This window comes from Vombatus ursinus, unplaced genomic scaffold (genome assembly GCF_900497805.2).
Source record: "Vombatus ursinus unplaced genomic scaffold, bare-nosed wombat genome assembly UNPS02014945.1, whole genome shotgun sequence".
NCBI classification, from domain to species: Eukaryota; Metazoa; Chordata; class Mammalia; order Diprotodontia; family Vombatidae; genus Vombatus; species Vombatus ursinus.
Genome location: NW_020954723.1, coordinates 2,872,222 through 2,894,223, shown reverse-complemented (window position 1 = coordinate 2,894,223; position 22,002 = coordinate 2,872,222). Strand labels below are relative to the sequence as shown.

The window sequence follows — 22,002 nt, the reverse complement described above, 5'->3', positions numbered from 1 at the left end:
AAAAAGTTTTGAGTTCTAAATTCTATCCTTTTCTCCCTCCTTCCGCTCCCCCCCAAGCAATCAGATATAGGTTATATATTTGCAATCATGTAAAACATTTCCATATTAGTCATTTTGTACAAGAATACTTAAATAAAAAAAAGAATGAAAGAAAGAAAGTGAAAAATAGCATGCTTCAGTCTGTATTCAGACAATATCAGTTCTTTCTCTGGAGGTGGATAGTATGTTTCAACATGAATCATTTGGGATTGTCTTAGATCATTGTATTGCTGAGAATAGCTAAGTCATTCACAATTCTTCATTATACAATGTTGCTGTTACTGTGTACTACATTTTCCTGGTTCTGCTCACTTCCCTTTGCATCAGTTTATGTAAGTCTTTCCAGGTTTTTCTGAAATCATCTTTCATGTAATTTCTTTTTCTTTCTTTCTTTCTTTTTCTTTTCTTTTCTTTTTTCTTTTTTCTTTTGCTAGGCAATGGGGTTAATTGACTCACCCAGGGTCACACAGCTAGTAAGTGTTAAGTGTCTGAAGCTGGATTTGAACTCAGGTCCTCCTGACTCCAGAGCCAGAGCTCTATCCACTGCCCCACCTAGCTGCCCTCTGATGTAATTTCTTATAGCACAATAATGTTCCATTACAATCATATACAAGCCATTCCCCAATTGATGGGCATCCCCTTGATTTCGAACTGCTATAAATATTATTTTTTTACAAATAGGTCCTTTTCCCTTTTTACAAGCAAAATTAAGCACCTACTATGTGCTTAATTGGCCCCATTAGCAGTAAGTGGAGAGTGTCAGCAGTATTGAGTCAATGACCTATTGGTTATTTATGCAGCTAAGTGGCACAGTGGAGAGAGTGCTGGTTCTGGAGTTATGAAGACTTGAGTCTAAATCCAGTCTTAGACATTTACAAGCTACATGGCCCATGGCAAGTCACTTAACCTCCCTTTGCCTCAATTACCTCAATGGTAAAGTAAGTATAATAACATCACCCACCTCCCAGGGCTATTTTTAGGTTCAAATGAAATATTATTTATAAAGCTCTTAGCACAATGCCTGGAACATAGTAGGCTCTACAGAAATGCTTATTCCCTATTCCCTTTCCCTCCCTTTCCCTAGTGAACATTGCCTGTTAACTTGTCCTCAGAAGCAAAGCATTCTTGAGCAAAACTAGTCTTTTCTGCCTCAGCTGTTCTTTCTCCTGGGTGCTTTTGTAGTTAGAGGAGGATAGAAGGGAAGAAAGATCATCTCTCCTGATGAAAGTATTTGATTAGGTTAAAAAAAAAACTAGATGGGAACTCTAGGAATAATCAGAGTTAGGTAAGCCCTGTCAACACAATTTCCCTTAGCCTTCTTCAAAGGTTTATTTGGAAAACAACAACAACAACAACAACAACACAACACTGCAGTGTTTTCTTTATTTTTATTATATTATCACTTTTTAATGCTTTAGAGGAAAGGTACATTGGAAAGCTGGTTGGAGCTGGAGTCAGAGGAGCTGGGTTCAGATGCTGGCTTTTCTACTTATGAACTGACTAATCTCGGGCAGGCCTCCAACCTTCTCTAGGTCTCATTTTCCTCATTTGTAAAATGAGGGGGTTCAATTGGTTGACTTTAAGATTCTTTCAAGCTCTAAAGCTATGATCCTCTGAAGATATTTATTCATTTACATAATCATTAGTGTTTTATAAGGGAAAGTTAATCTATGATCCTGCCGCTTGCCAAGAACAAAATTCCCAAACTTCCTGATTGCATATTAAAACTGAAGTGGAGAATCTTAGAAGCTAAATATTCTACTTTCCACCTAAAGTAGAAATGCTTTCCATAATATCCTTTACAGATGGTCACCCATAATCTGCTTGCATGCATGCAGTGAAAAGGAGCTTACCACTTCCTAAGGCATATCTCGTTAGACAGCTCTAGATTTCAGAGCAGTCTTTATTAAATTAAAGTCTGCCACCTTGTAACTTCCAACCACTGATTCTACCTTCAAAAATAACAGAGAAGTCCATTCCCTTTTCTGCATAACAGCTTAAAAACATTTGAAGATAACAATCATGTCTGCCCTTAGTACTCTTCTCTCTGTGGCTCCATCCCTAGTATGTTATGATTTTCAGGTTCCTCACCATGCTGGTTGCCCTCTAGATATCCTCCAATTCATCCATGTTCATCTTGAAATAAGGTGCCCACCTCTACTAAAAGTGATCAAGTGACAGGCACAAAAAAATCAGAAACCAATTCAGAAAATCAAAAAATTTTCTACACATCATTTACTGACCACCGCACAATAAAAATTTTTCTCCATTATGGGAATTTAATTAATTTAATTTAACTAATTTAATTAATTGAAGAAAAGATTCAAACTTAAATGGAAACTAAATAATTTAATCCTAAAGCACTGGTGGGTCAAAGAACAAGCCATAGAAACAATGGGTAATTTCATCAAACGAAATCACAACAATGAAGCCACATACTTTTGGAATGCTGCCAAAGCAGTCCTTTGGGGAATATTTCTATCTCTAAACACTTTCAACAACTAAGAAAAAAAAACAAATTAATAAATTGAACATGCAACTAAAAAAAAAAAAGAAAAACTAGAAAAGCATCAAATTAAAAAAAAACTCCAACGAAACACAAAAATAGAAATTCATAAAATAAGAGATTAAAAATGCAAAAACATAAAAATTGAATTGATAATTGAAACTAGAAGTTTTTGGGAGGGGGGATGAATAAAAGATAAACTTGCCTAATCTGATTAAAAATAAAAGGAAGAAAAAAATAAATTTCTGATATTAGAAATAAAAAGGAGACTTTATAACAAATGATGACATAAAGGATGTTATTAGAAACTTTTGCCCAATCATATGCCAAGAAAGTTTATGACTTAAATGAAATAAATGGATTTTTATTTTAAAAAAACTACCCACAGAATAATAACAGAAATGGATTTAAATAGCCTAATATCAGAAAAAGAAATTGAATAAATATGTAAGAACGTGAGCTTTTCCCCAACTTATTTGTTAAAGGATACAAACACTTTTTTGGGGGGGTAGAGGGATGGTAGAGGGAGTGATAATGATACTACAAAAGGAAGAAAAGAAAGAAAAATGTCAATCAGTCATTTAAAAATAAGTAAAGGAGAAAAATTTTAAAGGGTACATAGATAAGCAAGACAATGCTTAAACTACCATGGTAAATTTGAAATATATAAAAACCTCAAAGTGATAGATAATCACAGTTTCATATATAGTCCTTTTTTTTCTTTCTTTGTATGGGAAAATGTTGATGTTTGTCATATTTATAATAATAAAAAGGGAAAATTTTAAATATAAAATTTATCTTATTTTATAATTTAATTTTAATTTTTAATTAAAATTTTAAGCTTTACATTTTTTTAAAGTTTAAAAATGTATTTATGGAACTGAACTCAATGCTCCAGATGCAGAACACAGTGGAATATGAAATCCCATGAGTAGGACATTTAATATCTATTATATCTAGGGAGCTAAGTGGTGCAGTGGGTAGAGTGCCAAGCCTGGAGTCAGGAAGTTCTGAGTTCAAATTTGACATCAGATACTTAGCTGTGTGACTCTGAGAAAGTCACTTAACCTCTGTCTGCCTCCATTTCCTTATCTGTAAGATGGAGATAATAATAGCACCTACCCCACAGGGTTGTTGTGAAGATCAAGTAAGATAACAGAAAAGCACTTAGTATGGCATGTGGCACATAGTAGGTGCTATATAAATGTTAGCTATTGTTAGTAATTATTATTTTTAAGTCAACCTTAGTTTGTGTTGACATTTTTAGTAGCTGTCTCACATGTAAATCAGTTTATACAACCCTGAGAGAGTTCCAGGGGTCTTTATGTCCTTACTTATTCTCAAGAGAGAAAGTAATTAGTGTCAGTTTCAAGAGTCATGGTTGCTCTGCCAACATGATAGGCCTGCAATAAAGCTCTCTTTCCCTGTTTTCCAGGCCCCAAAATCTGACTTCTGGGAAGGTTGGGGGTTGTTGGTCTTAATCAGCAAGAATGTGGAGTCTAGATGAAGAAATAGTAGATTAAGGTTTGAGATTTCAGAAAGCATCAGGGGAAAGCTGAGTAGTTCATTATCCATACTTACTTTGCCATTGAGGAAACTGAGGCAAAGGGAGGTTAAATGACTTGCCATGGGCCATGCAGTTTGTAAATGTCTAAGACTGGATTTAGACTCAGGTCTTCATAACTCCAGAACTAGCTCTCTCTCCACTGTGAGTTTACAAATAGGTCCTTTTCCCTTTTTACAAACAAAATTAATTAAGCACCTACTATGTGCTTAATTGGCCCCATTGGCAGTGAGTGGAGAGTGTCAGTAGTATAGAGTCAGTGACCTATTGGTTATTTAGGCAGCTAAGTGGCACAGTGGAGAGAAACTATCATCCTCTATTTTATAGAATTTGGATTTCTTTTAAAAGACATAACAAATTCACCACGTAACTTTCAAAGCTATCCTGCTTGTCTGTGATTCCTTCTGGTCTTCTTTTTGTTCTCTTTTTTTGGGTAACTCTATTCTTCCTCTATTCTCCTTCCTATCTCTATCTCCTCTCCCCCATTGGCAAGAAAAACAAAAGCATTCTAACAAGCAGAACAAGTTTCCATTATCAGTCATGTCCAAAAATGTATATCTCATTCTGCCTCTTGTGTCCATCACATCTCTGTCAGGAGGTGGGTTGCTGTACCTTTTATGCAGCTCTTGTCCATTCCTTTCCATACTTTTGTCACAGGGCATCTGCCCAGGTTTTTAGGGCTCTTGCATTATGAGGATGCTGGTAGAGCACACAGGCCTTCCATCAACTGATGTCCTAGTGAACAGTCTACTTAATATCCTTCCATTTTGTCATGTGGCCACTCCATCCTCATTGTTGCTCATCTACTCCTTTGATTACCTTCTCTTCAGCGATGTTGCAGCCTGCTGGGTTACTCTCAAATTCAATACCTCAAAACGATGAAGACCTGTTAGTAGTAACAATAACTGACATTTATATAAGATGTTTAGGTTTATAAAGCAATTTACATACATTGTTTTTTAAACCTTACATAATAAAACAGGTTTGAGTCTTGATTTTGCCATTTTTATGGCTTAAGGCTCCAACACTTCATCACATTCCAACTAAGCAACTGAACTCTCCAACTAGATATGAGAATATTATATATATTTTCATTTGGTTTTGCTTTAAACCTTGTCTTTTCAATAGTGGGCTCACTTTTTAGGAAGGTTTTTGACAAATTAGGATGTGACTAGGATAGTGAAGGGACTAAAAACAATGCCACTTGAGGGAAATAGGGAATTTTAGCCTGAAGAAGAGAAGAATTGGAGGGGACAAGATAGTTGCCAGTTTTTTTTTCTGCTTCACTCCAGAGATGAGACCTAGAAATAGCATTCCCCTTATTGGTGGAAGTTGTAAAGAAGGGAGATTTTGGCTTGATTTAAGGAAAAATGTGTTCAACAATTCCTGATGTTCCAAAGTAGGATGGGAGAGGTTGGATGCCCATTTGATGGTAAGTCATAGAGAAGATTCCTCTTCTGGTACAAATTGGACTGGAGGTCTCTTCCAATTCTGAGATTGTATTTTCTTAATTGTCCTTCTTCTAGTGTGCTGAAATCCACCTCCCTGTAACTTTACCAACTGGTTCTTTTGCTCTCTGGGACAAAGCAGAGTAAAGTGATTCTATGATCATCCACATTATCTGTAGCACTTAACTCATATACTCTTGAGAATAAACTTCAGAAGTGCAGCAGGAGTATGTTTTCCCCACTGAAGGCTGTGGCTTCTCAATGATGAGAGAGTACTCTTTGCAGGGGTGGTCTGATCTGAAAGGTAGTATGTCCCCAGCACAAGGGAATCTGCTGAGTTATGATCCAACCAACATGGGTAAGCACTGACTTAATCCCATCTTGGCTACTGATGCCTTTATGTCATGGGTGCTTCTCTTTTTCCCATGGCCACAGCCAGGTCTTGGGATCAAAACCCTGCATAGTCTGGCACTGGTTTCAACAGAAAGGATTGTAGTGGAGGTGTGAGCAGGCACTGGAAGCCTCTGAAAGCACTCTTGGCTCTTAAGGTGCCAGATTAAATTTAGGACCAAACTGCTTAGAATACTTTGGCTCCAGGGACATTGCATAAATGGCCATAGAGATGGGAGGAAAAAGAGGGAATGGTGGATGAATTGGGTATAAAGATCCTAAAATAGTAGATTAGGTCAAATTCCAGACTTCCTTATTTCAGTTCAACTTTGAGACTGAGAGTTTATAGGGTTAGAAATGACATGAAGAAGCCTATGACATTTAGTATATATATGGATGTGGAATTTGGAAGACCTACATGGTAACCACTTCCCTGAGAAACAGAATTTGGCAGGGAATATTGACATGTCCCTCAGGTGACAGTGTCTAGGACCAAAGAAACTATCATGTTCCGTTTCTTTGTGCTGATAGATTTCCTATCCAGGTTGAGATTTATTTTTGCCTGAATTATAGATATAATGTGTGTTTTATACAAAGATATTCATAATTAATTGTAGGTTAAAAACTCATGGGAAGCCACATAAGCTGGATTATGTTTCTTATTGAATCTTACTTGTTCCATATAACTTCACGTGGGGCTATGAGCAGAAAAGGGGATTAGTTATAGAATTCAGAGGTTGGAAGTGATTTAGCAAGCCTCTGGGTAAGATAGCATCTCAACGAATAGAGCAACAGGGCTCTTTACTCCATCCTTAGGTGGGGAAGGAGTATTTTACTGGGTAACTTGAGACAGCTGGTGGCACAGTGGCACTGGGTCTATTGTTGAGAAGACTTAAATTCAAATATGGCTTCCAACATTTCCTAGCTGCATGACCCCGGGCAAGTCACTTAACCTATGTTTGCTTCAGATTCCTCAACTATAAAATGGGGGTAAGAGCATTTACCTTGCAGAGTTTTGTGAGACTCAAATGAGATTATATCTGTAAAACAAAAGTACTTAGCACGGTGCCTGGCACATAGTAGACACTACATAAATGCTTATTCTCTACCCTCGATTCATTCTCCCTATAGTCTAACATAAGCCTTTAATTGTAATTTAGTCCCCAATCTCTCATCTCTGTTTCCTACAGGGATGGAGGCTGGATTTCAAAATTCTTTTTTTTTTTTAAGGCAATTGGGGTTAAGTGACTTGCCCAGGGTCACACAGCTAGTAAGTGGCAAGTGTTTGGTCTGAGGCTGGATTTGAACTCAGGTCCTCCTGACTTCAGGGCCAGTAGTCTATCCACTGTATCACCTAGCTGCCCCAGCATTTCATAATTTTGCTCATGACAGAAGAGAGCATAAGAAAGGTCATATTGTTTTAGTCATATATTTTATTTAGTCTAGTATTTTGGATTAGAAAAAGGTACCAGGGGGATATTTTTAGGAGAATATCATGGCTGCCTTTCATGACATCATCCTCAGAAATGATTGCATTTCCCCAACTCTCCTTAATAACTTGAGGTTTCTTCTTCCATGGACTTCCCTTGGACTGTCTTGAAAGTATTTCTGTTTCTTCTCCACTGAAGTCCTGCTATGATGTCTCATTAGGCCATGAAGGTGAAATTGGGTTCTTGAAGACTATGCCAATAGAGAGCAAGCTCTGCTTTTTGGTTCTATCAAACTGGAAAGACCTTGAGTAAGTGCCAATGATGTAATAGCTATCTGCCTCAGAATTAGGTGAGGGAAGGAAGTGGCCACAAGTTGGCAAACTTTTCCTACAGCAGCTCTTGAAACCCAACTATCAACCAAACTGTAGAGAGGCTGCAATCTGCATCTGTGGAGAGAATACTTACCACCAGAATCATATACATATTACTAAAGTCCTTGTTTCTAGCCTATCCTGCTTCGAGCTCTACCCTTTACCTTCCATGATTTAATAAAAAATAGGGGAAATTTCCCTAGGATCACTCACTACCAAATCCCAAATAGTGGTCAAGAGACCAACTCTCTTCTCTGAAGAAGGAAGGTCAAGGGTCACATGTCCTCAAAATGATGGTCTATAAGGGCTCACAAGCTACCTTTTGTGACCTCTTCCCAGGTTGAAACTGCTCAGGGGCTGGCTAGTCAGTACGTGTAATTCTTTGTTCATGGTAAGGGTTTGGTTTTCTGGAGTAGTGACCATTTTCTTTTCGTTTTAAGAATGATGAGAGTATAGATTTGACTTTAGGTAAATAGCATAAACTATGAGTGTTCAGGAAATGGACAACTAAGGGGACTTGGTACATCTTAGTTGAGCAGAACAGTTAGACCACATCAGCCATTAAACATATCAATATTTTAAAAAAAATAGAGAAATAGAATAGAAAGGACACTGGAACATAATGGGTGAACAAAATTACATCAGGATTTGGGAGCCAACATTTCAATAAGAGGCATGACAGAGCTCTTAAATTTGTGCTTGAAAACTATTACCCCAATCTGTCTGCAAAGGGAGAAGACATTATCCCACCCAACCAAACTAACAATGTCATCTATCTCTGTAGGAGAGTCCTGGATGTGTTGAAGACAGTTCACAATTCAATTCAACAAATATTTGTGAAATATGTACTGTGTACAAGTACATCTACATGCTAGGCAGTAGAGGTACAGAGGTCTTCCTACTTTTCCCTCTTTTTCTCCCCCTCCAAAAACAAAAAAATTCTTGCCTGAAAGGAATTTATAATTTGTTAAGTTTTTTTAAAAAGACAAATAAAGAAATAAATTTATCCCAAAACAAGTCTGGCCTATAAACCCTTGACCTTCCATCCCACCCTACCTTCTTTCCCAAGAAAGAGATTTCCAATAGAGGTTCAACCAACCATGCTTTATTTTAGTTATCTATATGGAATTGAGGAGCTATTGTAGTTTCTCTGGGCTCAAAGACCTGGTTATTCCTTGTATATCCCTTTGATATTTATAGAAACCCTAACTGGTCCCTTTTGAAGTTTAGGCTTAGGAGAGGCCCCAGCATATCCTCTTAGGCCACTTGAAATTGTATGGTGGTTGAGTTAACTTTGACCTTCTGGTCTCATTTGTTTGTTTGTTTGTTTTTTCTTTCTTCCTTCCTTTTTTTTTTTTTTTTTTTAATTCTTGTCCTCTCCTTCCCTGGTTAGCCTGCCCCACTTCTGCCTGCTTATGATACTTTTTTTCCATCCACAGCAAAACAATTCACATCAAGGTAATTGATGATGAGGAGTATGAGAAAAACAAGAATTACTTCATTGAACTGATGGGGCCCCGCATGGTGGATATGAGTTTACAGAAAGGTGTAGTACCCTGTCCTCCACACTAACATTAACACTCTTTCTTCTTCTTTCACCTCCTTTTTTTCTTCCTCCTGTCTTCTCACTCTTGTTATCCACTCTCCCTTTTCCTCTCATATTCTCCCTTCCTGTTCTCCCTCTGTTTCTTTGCTCAATCCTTAATGCTGCCATACATATGTCAGCCTGTCACATGGTACCCATAAGGGATCTCTTCAGTGGCACTTGCTTTCTTTGTGGAATCAGGGTGGGACCAAGGGAATGGGTGCAGAGAGACAGAAAAGGAGAGAGACTGACAGAGAAGACAGGGAGGAAAGTAGGAAGAAAAGATTCTGGTCAATATTACATTGGAGGCTTTCTCCTACCCCACCAGATGGCTGGCAACCAGGAAGGAAATAATTCACTTAAGGCACAAAATAACTTGTCTCCAAAGAAAATTGTATGTATGGTTTCTGCTCTCAAAGAGTTTACAATCTAAAAGGAAGGGTTCTTAACCTTTTTTTTTTTTTTGGTGGTACTGACCTCTTTGGTAATCTAATGATGCCTCCTTCTCTCATTCTCCCATTCCTCAACATCTCCTCAAACACATTCATTGATGGTTGGGGAAGAGAAGGGAAAGAAAGGGATGCTATGCAGGTCAGTTCTCCCTTTCCCCCCACAGCCTCACTCACTAGCTTGCATTAAATACACGCTACTCATAAGTTCTTTGGAAGTAGGTGAAACCTCTGGAATAATGTTTTTTTAAATGAAGAAAATAGAGTAGAAATAGAAATAGGATTTCAAAGGAAACCAATTATATTGAAATATAGTTATCAAAATATCAAAAAAAATAAACAAGTTCATGGTGACCAGGTTAAGAACCCTTGATCTAAAGGGAGACAAGATAGGGAAAATACATAGAAATCATGCCGAAAAAACCACAAACAAACAAGCATCCTAGGTAGCTGAGCACAGGTATACAGAACCATCTACTGAGGTGATAGTTTCCTAGATTTCTGGCATCTGTGTAGAATAAGTGATCCTCCTTACAACAAAAAAAGCAAACCTACAAAATTTCGCTGAAATGAGGTAGGAAGCCAATTCAGCAGACAGTACCTAAAGATTCAGGCTTATGAAATGCTCAAGTCCTCTCAGCCCCCAGGGCCATTTCAGCCTCAGTCCAATGCAAGCAGCTAAAAATAACTATGAGGATGTGGCTGCTTCTGTATGTTTATATGTGTGTGTGTGTGTGTGTGTGTGTGTGTGTGTGTGTGTGTATCTGTTTTAAAGGAACAGTACTGAAATGAAGGCTGCCCAGCTGTGTGCCAGTAGGTTTGTAGTGGTTACAATCACAGAAAAGTCCTACCTCTGGCTTTTCCTACTTCCTTTTCTTTTAAAGAAACTATATACTTTGTTGAGCTACTCAGAGACAGAAAATTATCATCCTATGTCTATATCAAGACAAGTCAAGTCAACAAGCAATTACCAGGCATTTGTTATAATGCTAGGTGTTGTGTTAGGCACTGGGGGGATTTTTTTTTTCATGGTGATTAATTGTGACATGTAGTGGAGCCAACTTTGGGACACAGCACCACTTATAGTAATATAATTATATAATACCATATTATACATAATTATGTAAGCTAATGGGCATTTCGGATTCAATTTACATAATTCTGTTTTACAGGCAACTTTTAAATGACGTGCCTGTTCCAATTGTGGAAGGGCATCTTTGGCATATCTTTTCTACCAACAAAGCTCTGAAACAGGAAAAAAAGGCATAGTATACAATCAGCCATCTTACAGCCAGAGACAGTATAGGAAGAGTTGTTTCTCCTTCTCTCTTTCTCCAGCTCTCTATTCCCCTTATGTTTAGATCTTTCATGAAAGATGGGTATTAGGCCATGGGAGGTAAATTATCACCTTGGCTTTATTGCCCAATCTTGGCTGACAGTCGGCTGACAGGGTGCCATCAATACCATGTGATGCCAGATGGAATGTGTGTGGCAGAAAGATACCTCCCACTAACCATCAGCAGGGACTAAATCTTCTCCCTGTCTTCTCCTACCCCTTTCCTCCTTCTCCCCTCTTACCTGTCATTCCTGCTTCCTTCAACTCCCTTCCCAACTCACCTGTAAGAATTACAACTGAGATGCTAAGAAAAACAGAGACCAATTATTATTATGATTGTTTTTAGAATGACAACCAAAAAACCCCAAACCTACAAAAAGCCAAAACCAACAACAACAACAAAAACCACCATAATCCTGCCAATGGCCGTGGCGGGATGGGGCTGCATGTGATGAGAGCAATGGGTACTATATTGCAGAATGCACTCCAGGAGACCAGCCAACCAACCCACTATACACACTGTCTCTCTTGTTGTCCCTACAGGAAAACCGTAAGGGTTAAAATAGTAGATGAGGAGGAATACGAAAGGCAAGAGAATTTCTTCATTGCCCTTGGTGAACCGAAATGGATGGAACGTGGAATATCAGGTGTGAGATTCTTAAAAAGAAAAAAAGAAAGAAATTTTTAAAAATGAAAATTTTAAAAACAAACAAAAAAAGCAAATGAAATAGCTCTATTTTTCTCCCCTTTTTCCTCCCTTCTCCTCCTTCCTCTTTTAGACCAATGGACTTTTTTTATTCTTTACTTGTCCTGTATTCTCGCTCTCACCCTGTTTCGGTATCATCTCTGCCTTTGTAGCCTTAGCTTATCTCCAGTCCTCCTTTCCACCTTCTGTGCAGCTGCAGCAGCCCCAATTTATGATTAATCCCCCTCCCCCTTTAGTTTTCTTTCCTTTGTGTTTCTGATGATGCATTCTTCCCTCCCTTCCCCCCACTCCTCAATCTCTTCTCTTGCAAACTCCTTGGTGGGTGGGGAAGAGAAGGAAAAGAAAGGGATGCTATGCATGTCTGTCCTCCCTCCCTCCCCACCCCCTCACCTACTAGCCTGGATTGAATGCTGCTCATGAGTTCTTTGGAAGTAGGTCTGGGCTGGGTTGGGGGTGGGGGTGGAGAGGGAAGGAGTAACCCAGCTCTCTGGGTTTGTTATGAGGATGCTTTGATGGGCTCTTTTTTTTTGCTGCATTCCACCCCCTCAATTGAGTGCTCAGCAGGCTGACCACATGTTCCCTCTTCCTTGGATTGAGGTAAGTGTGCCTGCTTGCCTCTGTTTCATAGATGGTGAAACAAGGCCAAGAATATAGATACTACCTGCTGGACGCCATGAAAAGAAGGTAGTTAGGAAGCAACAATCCCCAGCTGCCTCTCCCCAGCTGTGTTTCCAACTACCAGATGGTATCTTAATACTTACTGTTTATTTTGGGGATAAAGCAATGTTCCATTGGTGATAAAGCTACGTTCCCTTGTCCCACCACCCTCCCAACATAATACAAGATCCAGATGTGACAAAAGCATGGAAATTTCATATTTGTTGGATCTCCTAGCAAGGTCTAATGGAAACTGGAGATGGCCTAACCTTTCTTAGGGTTGGCCCATTTTCCAGGGGATGGGTTTTCCAGATTGGAGGAAAATAGGGGCATTGCAACTTTAAATTTTGCCTTGGCCTGTGGAGCAGGCAAATGCAGACTGCTTTCAGGGGCTTCCAGTTTGCATACTCCTCCCTGTACCATCCCTGGTAAGGGAGATAGGATTTTTGCTAATGAGCTGGCCAGCCAAGGATACTACTGCTGCTCTATTGGCACCAAGAAGATGAGACTACATGTTAGATGTGGAGAAGATTGGTTTTCATGAAAGGCAGGGGGACTAAATCTGGGGAGAGATCAAAATGATAAGGGAATGTGAGTACCTAGGAATGCACAAACTCTGGGACAGTAGGTATGGTTTCATTTTGGGAATAGTCCAGGTAGGTCCAGGCACCTGCTTATGCTCCTCTTTTAGAATGATAAGGTTTGGTGAGCCTCATTTGACAGTGGAACAACAAGAATTATGTTCCTAGCCAAGGAGAGGTCGATCATTATGGAAAGATTCTATTCCTCTAGAATAAAAGAGTGATATCGATATTGAATGGTACCTTTCTCCTTTCAAGAAACTCAAGGAAGAATGCAAGAAATCCTACAACTAGAATCTCAGAGGCCCACATACAGACCTTTATTTCAGGACTATCAGTGCTCTTGCCCTTATATTCAGATCTGATGCTCCTAATGCTCTGCTTTTGCTAAGTTGACTTGAGCCTCACTTTGTATCTGTAGAGTTTATACAACTGGTGATCCAAAGCCTTTTATTTCCCTAGCCAGCATCCGTGTTCGGTTCTGCCCTTCCCCATTCCTGTTACGTGAGCTATTGCTCTTAACTTGACCTAACCATCCCACCAGAAAGAAAAAAGATCAGAGTATGGAGAAATTCTCATTTCCATTACTTCCCATCCAAGACCGAACAGGATCCTACCTTTCTTCTGAAAAGTTTCTCAGCAGTGAGGATACTGCCCTAGCTGGCTGTTCCCTTGGGCACTTTACCCCAAGCATTGTCATGGAAACACCATGGTTACCAGAAGGACTGCCGCTCCCCTCCCCCACCTCCAGAACGGAAGTTTATCTTAAGATACCGTACATCTTCAGCCCTAAGGCCCTTGGAAGCTACTTCCCTCTGCTTTCACAGTCAAAACTGCATAGGTAAAAATGAAAACGTCTGAACAATTCTTGTCGGACAGTTGGCAGGAAGATGGTAATGGGGTTTGGCAACGGCTTAAAGTGGAAAGAAGCAAGGATGTGTTTTACCATTCTTTGCCTTCATCAGACCAACCAGTCCTTTCTTCTGTTCCTCCTTCCCTCTCCACCTCAATAACAACAAGGGGGTCGACATTTTGAGTCAAACTTACCATAAGACCATCCAATAAGAAAGTAAACAGCTCTTGAAAGCATCACTGATCTCGTTATGACAGCACCTTTCCTCTTGGTTAGGAGCTTTAATTCCAGAAGGCAAATGCCTTAGAGTGGCTAATTTGGTTAGAGGTGTTAGGATGGAAAAGTGTCAGCAGAATTCTGATGTAAGGATAGACCTGAATCCTGCTGTGCAGCAGTGACCAGGATATCAGAATGACGGAGGACTTCAGAAAACCCATTTTCCTGACAATAAAGGTTCAAGGCAATTTCTTTACTTTCTATTCTGTTGTCTGAGGGCCTGATTTCTTGTTTCTTAGGTTTCTTCTGGTACTTGTATCTAAGATCAGAAGTCAAAGGGAGACAAACCTCCTTTTCCAGTCTCAATAGCAAACTAACTAGTAAACCCTAATCTCCAGAGTTTTCTGCTATGATAAAAGTTTGAGGCAAAAATACAAGAGATGTTTTTTTTTTTCATTATCACAATAGTTTGGGTGTGTGTGTTTGAAGCAAGGGTCATAAAGTATTTAAAATGGTGTAGTTGAATGAGCTTTAAATGTCCCTTCCCTCTCCATGTAGCCAAAATTACAATTCCATTTACGGGAAGAAACTGGATTAGAAACAGAAGACCCTAGGCTGAGAGAACAGAGCAGATTTCAAAAGTAGGATTAAAAGCTCTGGATGAGCTGTTAGGATGGGGGAGGAACAAGGCACAAGGCACACAGCTGGCCTGGAGGAGAAGAGGATTGTAAGGAGCAGCATCAGATACCTAAGAGGCCAGGATTGGAATTCTGCAAGGCATGTCCAATATCCATCATCAGAATTGTTGTAAGCATAGACATGCAACTTGGGGTGAGGCAGGTACAGGGAGGGAGATGGTATAACACAGTAGAAAGAGCGTTGGATTGGGACTTATAGGACCTGAGTTAAAAAATCTCATTCTTGCTCCTCATTAGTGTGTGACCTTGGGTCAGTCACTGAACGTCTCCAGCCCTCATTTGTGAAGTGAAGGGAATAGACCAGATCATCTTTGAAGTCCCTTCCCTGTTAGAATACTATGAAAGATGAGAGCTGCCTGGATGAGCCTTACTTAGCCCTTTGATAAACTATGCTCGTCTCTATATAGGGCCACCAGTATCTATTTTAATATACACTCAAAGAACCATTGTGGTGCATATCTAGTATTTCAGGGGACAGGTACTTATTGTTTATCCTTTAGTTATTCCATAAATTAGAGATTACTAATCCATTATGCCATCTCTGTAGTTCATTGCAGCCATTTGTGGGGATTTAGAGATTCCCATAGGAGAAGCAGACTGGCCAATGATGTTAAAAATACTAAGCTTTGGGGGCAGCTAGGTGGTGCAGTAGATAGAGCACCGGCCTTAGAGTCAAGAGGACCTGAGTTCAAATCCAGCCTCAGACACATAATACTCACTAGCTATGTGACTCTGGGCAAGTCACTTAACCCCAACTGCCTCACCAAAAAAAAAAAAAAAAAATCTATTCCTTTGGGGCAGCTAGGTGGCTCAGTGGATAGAGCACCGGCCCTGAACTCAGGAGGACCTGAGCTCAAATCCGGCCTCAGACCAAACACTTAACACTTACTAGCTGTGTGACCCTGGGCAAGTCACTTAACCCCAATTGCCCCCCCAATACTAAGCCTTTATTTGACTTTTAACTCACACAAGGGAAGGCCAGGTGGAGTAATGGAGAGTGTTGAACTCTGAGTCAGGAAGACCTGAATCTTTCCTCTGATACTAACTAGCTTATGTGACTAAACAAGACGCCTCATGCTCAGCCTCAGTTCCTCATCTGTAAAATGAGGAGATTAATAACAGCACCTACCTCACAGGGTTGTTGTGAAGATCAAGTGAGATAACACATGGAAAGCATTTTGCAAACCTTACAAATGCTTTAGAAATGACAGCTATTATTAATATTATTACTTGGGGGCATGAGGAAGAGGGTATAAAGCACAGTTGCCACAGAGATGAGGATGCAACCAGCTCTGCAGAGGAACAGGACATGTCTATGGCTTAGCCTTCAAAGAAGGGGCATTTGACTCTCAGTTCAGGTATCTACTGGGAGGAAAGACATCAGTAATCCAGTAGGAAGCCACCTTCCTGGCCTGGTCCCCAGGCTTTGTCAGGCTCTTTGAACTCCTAGTTTTATAGGGCAATATGGGTACACCTGTGTTGTCCCATACAATAGGGCTGCTCTAAGATACAGATGAGGGCCAGGGGTTTTATAATGAAGGCAGGCATCTCACTCAGGCTCCTCTGCTTTTCCATTTCTGATATCACAGGTAAGAAGGTGCCAAGGACTCCAAATATGAGGATTCCAGAAAGAGGCAGGCCAACGGTACCAGGCAGTAGGAGGGTCAGCTTCCCTCACCCTCCTTTGAGAATTGAAACAACATGTCACGAGAAAGGCAAGGCTAAGAAATCTAGAAGTTTTACTTTTGGACTACCACACATGGGCTTCTGGTATCCTTTCCCACCCTTTCATTTTACCTTCAATCCCATCATATTCCTGAGGAACAGATGTTCAGATGCCTTAGCAGGACTTTTAAGCATGGAGAAGGAATGAAAAAGATATACTGGCAGAAATACTCACCCTGGGTTTGTGGGGAACATTATCTGAGCACCTCCCATGAAAAAAAATTGGAAAAGCTCATTGGCTTCCCCCTTCCTCCTATGGTTACCCTCAGCTATCAGTCTCCATTTTCATGTCTATATACTTCATTCCAATTCAGCAAATGCTGATTCAGTAGTTATTCTATTCCAGCCTTAAATGTATGATCCTATAATCTTACATGTAGATATTATGCTTTGTAATGGAGATATAAAGACAAAAGTGAGACATCCCAGGCCTCAAAGGGCTTTTCTTCTATCAGAGGGGCACACAAGATGAACAGAGATAAGTGTCATATAGGGTGGAGAGTGGCAAAGGTAAAGGAGAGATCTGACAAAAAGCTCTGGAGAGACCTAAGACAGAGGGATAACTTTATGGGGCATACATATATATATATATGCATACATACATAATATATATATATACACACACCCACATACACCCACATACACATATTATACATATACATATACATACACATATACATATACATATACATAGAAAATAACTTTAGGGAGTTGTACAGATCAGGAAAAGCTTCACGGAAAAGGTGACCCTTGATCTGAACCTTGAAAGAAGATAAGGATTGTAAAATGTGGAAATGAGGAAGGAGTATATTTTAGGGGAAAAGGAATGGCTTAAGCAAATGTAGGAAGATGGGAAGTGATGTGTTTATGTGAAAGAGAATGGTCCAATTTGGCTGGAACAATAGACTGCATGAGAGGGAAGTAATGTGAAATAAATCTAGAAAGCTGACAACAGGTGGTGGAGGATTTCAAATGCTTGGTCAAGGAGGGACCAATATGTTTTGGTCAAGAGGGACTAGGGAGCTGTTGAAAGTTCTTGAGCAGGGAAGCAACTTGATCCCACCTGTGACCTGGGTATATTAATTTGACAATTATGTAAAGGCTGGAGGATGGCTCATGGTTTCTCTTCAGAGAGGCAAATAAAGGAATTGGTTTTAGTGTGTCACAAAAACAAAAGAAACATCTTTAGTTGGGATATCTTATCATTTTGTAGTGCTTACTTATAATGAACATAAATGAGATTATCATTAAGAGAATTTCAGCTTTATTTACCAGCAACTATTTGTTATAGAGGATGAAGGAATATGGAAATTCAATGAAGAAAAGGAAGTTTAGACAGGTCACTTCCTACAAGATACCTTCTTAGGCCTTTGTGTGGCGTATCAAGATGCCATGAAACCATGGACATTGTATCTTTGAGACCTTGGATTATGGCACAGCCTCACTGGGAATTCCCTCGAGAGCTTTCCTTGAGTGTTGAGGTGGGGTCAAGTTCTTATGATGAAGCCCATTGCAGAAACTACCATCAACCAAGTTCCTCATTTCAATGAACGCATCTTTTTTTTTCTTTTTTTTTTAAAGAATGGGTCTCCCTATTTCACCTAATCTGGAAGTATAGTGGCCCCTCACGGGCCTAGACTCAATACTGATCAGCCCAGAAGCTTTAATTTCCTCTGCTTTTCTGACATGGGCTATTTTGCCTCTCCTCAGGCAGCCTGGTAGCCCTCCACTAACAGGGGTTCACTATATTGGTGCCAGACTTAGTTCAGGCACCAGATCAACAATAGCCCTACTACTCCTCAGCACTCCCAAACTCAAGTGATCCACCAGCCTCATCCTCCCCAGCAGCAGGGATCACAGGTGTGTGGCACTATACCTAATCATGTCCCCAAGTCAGCAGAAAATCTAAGCACCCTCCATTTGTCTATCTGGTATATCCTAGCATTCTAGGTTTATGTTATTTCAATACTTATATGGAATTGTTATCTCATAAAGTGAAATGATTTCTCTAGCACTGAAGATATGACCCATCTATGCCTGTTCATTCCGTTTGACTCTTATCCATGTACTCTCATAAATTGCTTCCTGGAGACCTGTCCAGTATGCTGGGGATGGGATTCCTCACTTTCTCCTGATGCTACAAGTATACCCCTGGTGCAATAGGATTGTTTACCTTTTATCCTCCATCATTATCGTGAGGGCAATACTTATTCCTATCATATGTTTCCCTACTGACAGTCTTCTTTAAAGTTCCTTCTACCAACTTAAATGTTGCAGTCTGCTCACATCCAGCATGAACCTGTACATTGCCCTCTAGGTGATAACTCATTTTCAAGTCTTTGAAGACTTATGTTCTATGTCTTGCTTCCATATAACAACACTAGTAGAATATTTGTATTAAAAAGATGGACCTTTATTTCTGGGAGAAGTTCAGAGGTCATAGGATCACAGATTTTAAGGCTAGAAGACATCTTAGAGGGGGTCTTCTTCAACCCCCTCAATTTGCAGATGAGGAAACTGAGGTATAGAGAGGTTAAGTGACATATCCAGGGTCACACAAGTTGTGAGAAAGAGAGGGGGTGGGGATTTGTACTTTTGAAAAATTGTGTCATGACAAATATATTGTCTACCATGGGATTTCACTTGCAAAAAAAAAAATGACTGCTCCCTGCCAATACCCTCATTGACTCAATTCACCTGAAGCATGTGTAAATGATCTCATAAACTTACATAGATGGGTAAGTTGACATATAAGTCAATAGATATTGATAGTCTCTGTTACCTTAAAAAGTTCTGGTATTAATAACATCTAAGATATTTTCTATGCCTTTGGTATCTCCTTTGCCTTCAGTAACCTTGTGAATTGATTGCTCAATATCCTCCCAACTGATCCAGCACAGGCTTCCTTTATGCATACTTTGGCTAATTCAGCTGATTTTCTGGTCTTTCTTCTCTTTAATACTATTTCTACTTCTATGAGTACATCTGAGGCTGTGATGTTAATGTCCAGATGTGGTGACTCTACTGTCCTCAGTGTTGAAAATAATTTGTTAAAAAAAATCTTCACAAGTTTTTCCCACTTTTTTCTTGTTTATTGCCCTCCTTCCATGGAATTTTCACTCTTAAATACCTTCAGGATGACTTTGTTGAGTTGAGTCTCTGACCAAGCTTTCTTTAAATTGGTTTTAACTATTAATATTTTCCTCCATTTTATGAAGTAGTACTGCTTATAATCTTTCATTATCCTTCTCTATAAGACTTTACCAATAAGTTTATATTCTAAACCAATATTGTCTTTGATACATACATACATATATATATATATTATCTTTGAGATATATCTCTCTGCTTAAAAATGAGTGTTTTCTGAATAAGGTATTAAAATATTCTTTTGATCTCCTTGTTTTCACAATTGATCTACATTGGTTAAACTTATGTATGAAATTTCTATAGACTGTATCTATACCCTTTCTTCCATCCACAATCCACTTTGCATTATAGATAACTTTGTTTGAGTAAGTTAGTATTACATTTATTTGAAAAGGTTAGGATTAAATCATTTCAATTGCCACATATTTTTCTAATTTTTATTCTTTTTTGTGGTTTTGTACCAGTTTCAGTCTTTGTCCTTATAAGTTGGTGGTCTGACTATACTCAAACAGCTGAATCAAAAATGATTTCCACAAATAGGGAGGAAGGGGATAAGAGAGCAGGGGGATGATAGAGGGGAGAGCAGATTGGGGAAGGGGGTAATCAGAAGCAAATACTTTTGAGGAGGGAGTCAGGGTCAAAAGAGAGAATAGAATAAATGAGGGGTGGGATAGGTGAAGGAAAATATACTTAGTTTTTCACAACATGACTACTATGGAAGTGTTTTGCATGACCACACATGCATAACCTGTATCAAGTAAGTTGCTTGCCTTCTCAATGAGGGTGGGTAGGGAGGGAGGAAGGGAGAAAATTTGGAACCCAAAGTTTTAAAAACAAATGTTAAAAACTGTTTTCACATGCAACTGGGAAATAAGGCAATGGGGTACAGAAATGTATCCTGCCCTACAGGAAAATAGAAGGGGAAGGGGATAAGAAAAGGTGGGGGGAGATAGAAGGGAGGGCAGATTAGGGGAAGGGGTATTCAGAATGCACACCATCTTGGGGTGGAGGAGGGGCAAGATGGGGAGAAAATTTGGAACTCAAAATCCTATGGAAGTGAATGTTGAAAACTAAAAATAAATAAATTAATAAAATTGGAAACAAAATAATGGGTCATTTTCTGTGTATTAAAATATAATCATTTTTATATGGGTTATATTATTTATTATTCATTATGTCTAGCATCTACCTAATATTTTCCCAAAGTATGAATGATGTAGAGAAATTAGGTTCCTGTGTCATCTAAAAGTCTTTCCCCCCTCTTATCACCTTCACCTATTCTCACTTGTGAATTGAAGTCACCAAGTTTTAGTGTGTATTTTGATTTAATTTGGCAGGTCTGATCAAGTTGTTCCTAGAATTCCCCCCCAGTTTTGCCCAACAAATATTGGTGCTTATACAATTATTTCATGTTGGTCTTTTTGCAAATAACTACCATGAGCACCAGGGACCATCTCCAGTTGTCCTGATCTATATCTTGCCACTGGACCCAGATGGGTCTCAAGGAGAACGTGAGGCTGGTGACTTTGCACAGCCCTCCTAACTTAGGTCCAATTCAGTTGCAAGTCATGATATTATCTTCCTGATGTCACAGTCCTCTTCAAGAATAAAGGACAAACAACATCAGCCATGAGCACTGTAATATGAGCTGTTCTATGAATTTTATTTCTTAGTGCATTTGGACACATGATAAAATCATCTCTTCTAATGCCTTTGTTTCTCCAAGGAGAACCTATGAGCCATCCTTGTTTTTAGCTACAACTTCCTTCTTCCATCTTATTTAATTTATAGCAAGAACGACAAGATCTATAAGATTCTATTTCTTGGGTAGTATGTTACTTGTCAATTGTTGGACTAGGATCTAACATTTAGTGCACCCACAGCCAAGTTAAAAATGTATAGACAGCCTAAAACCTGCCTATTTCTTAGCACCCCTTGTTCCTTTTCCCACTGCCCTACCACTATCACTGCAGAAGCAAGAAGAGGCCTGTCTAGTACTGGGAACCATGTTTCATGGGTTTCCCATGACCAGCTGATGATTACTGTCTGATCCTCAGAAAGCAGATTCAGTCTGTTGACAAAACCATACATAAAGCCTTTGCAGTAGGGTAGAATCTGCCAGAACTTAATTTGCTTGCATAGCCTTTGACAGCACAAAGTCACCTCTGTGCCATGATGAGACATCAAGCTTGGAATCTGTGGAGGCTACTGCAGTGTTGTTCCTGATTATTTACAGAAGGAAACAGTTTTTCCTCTCCTTTCCTGAAGCACTCTGGGAACAGGCAAAGGATTCTTCCC

At 39.4% G+C, this 22,002-nt stretch overlaps 1 protein-coding gene across 8 annotated transcripts in view; it reads left to right on the top strand.

Moving 5' to 3' along the window:
• The window catches only part of LOC114030102 (sodium/calcium exchanger 3), a 216,225-nt gene that overhangs the window by 179,907 nt on the left and 14,316 nt on the right, over positions 1–22,002 (top strand). For 6 of the 8 annotated variants that reach the window (XM_027844795.1, XM_027844792.1, XM_027844794.1 and 3 more), the window contains exons 3-4: positions 11,662–11,765; positions 16,419–16,544. In XM_027844795.1, the coding sequence (XP_027700596.1) occupies positions 11,662–11,765; positions 16,419–16,544 (230 nt within the window). The remainder of the gene's footprint in view (positions 1–11,661; positions 11,766–16,418; positions 16,545–22,002) is intronic. The other 2 variants (XM_027844798.1, XM_027844797.1) reach the window with 1 other exon arrangement.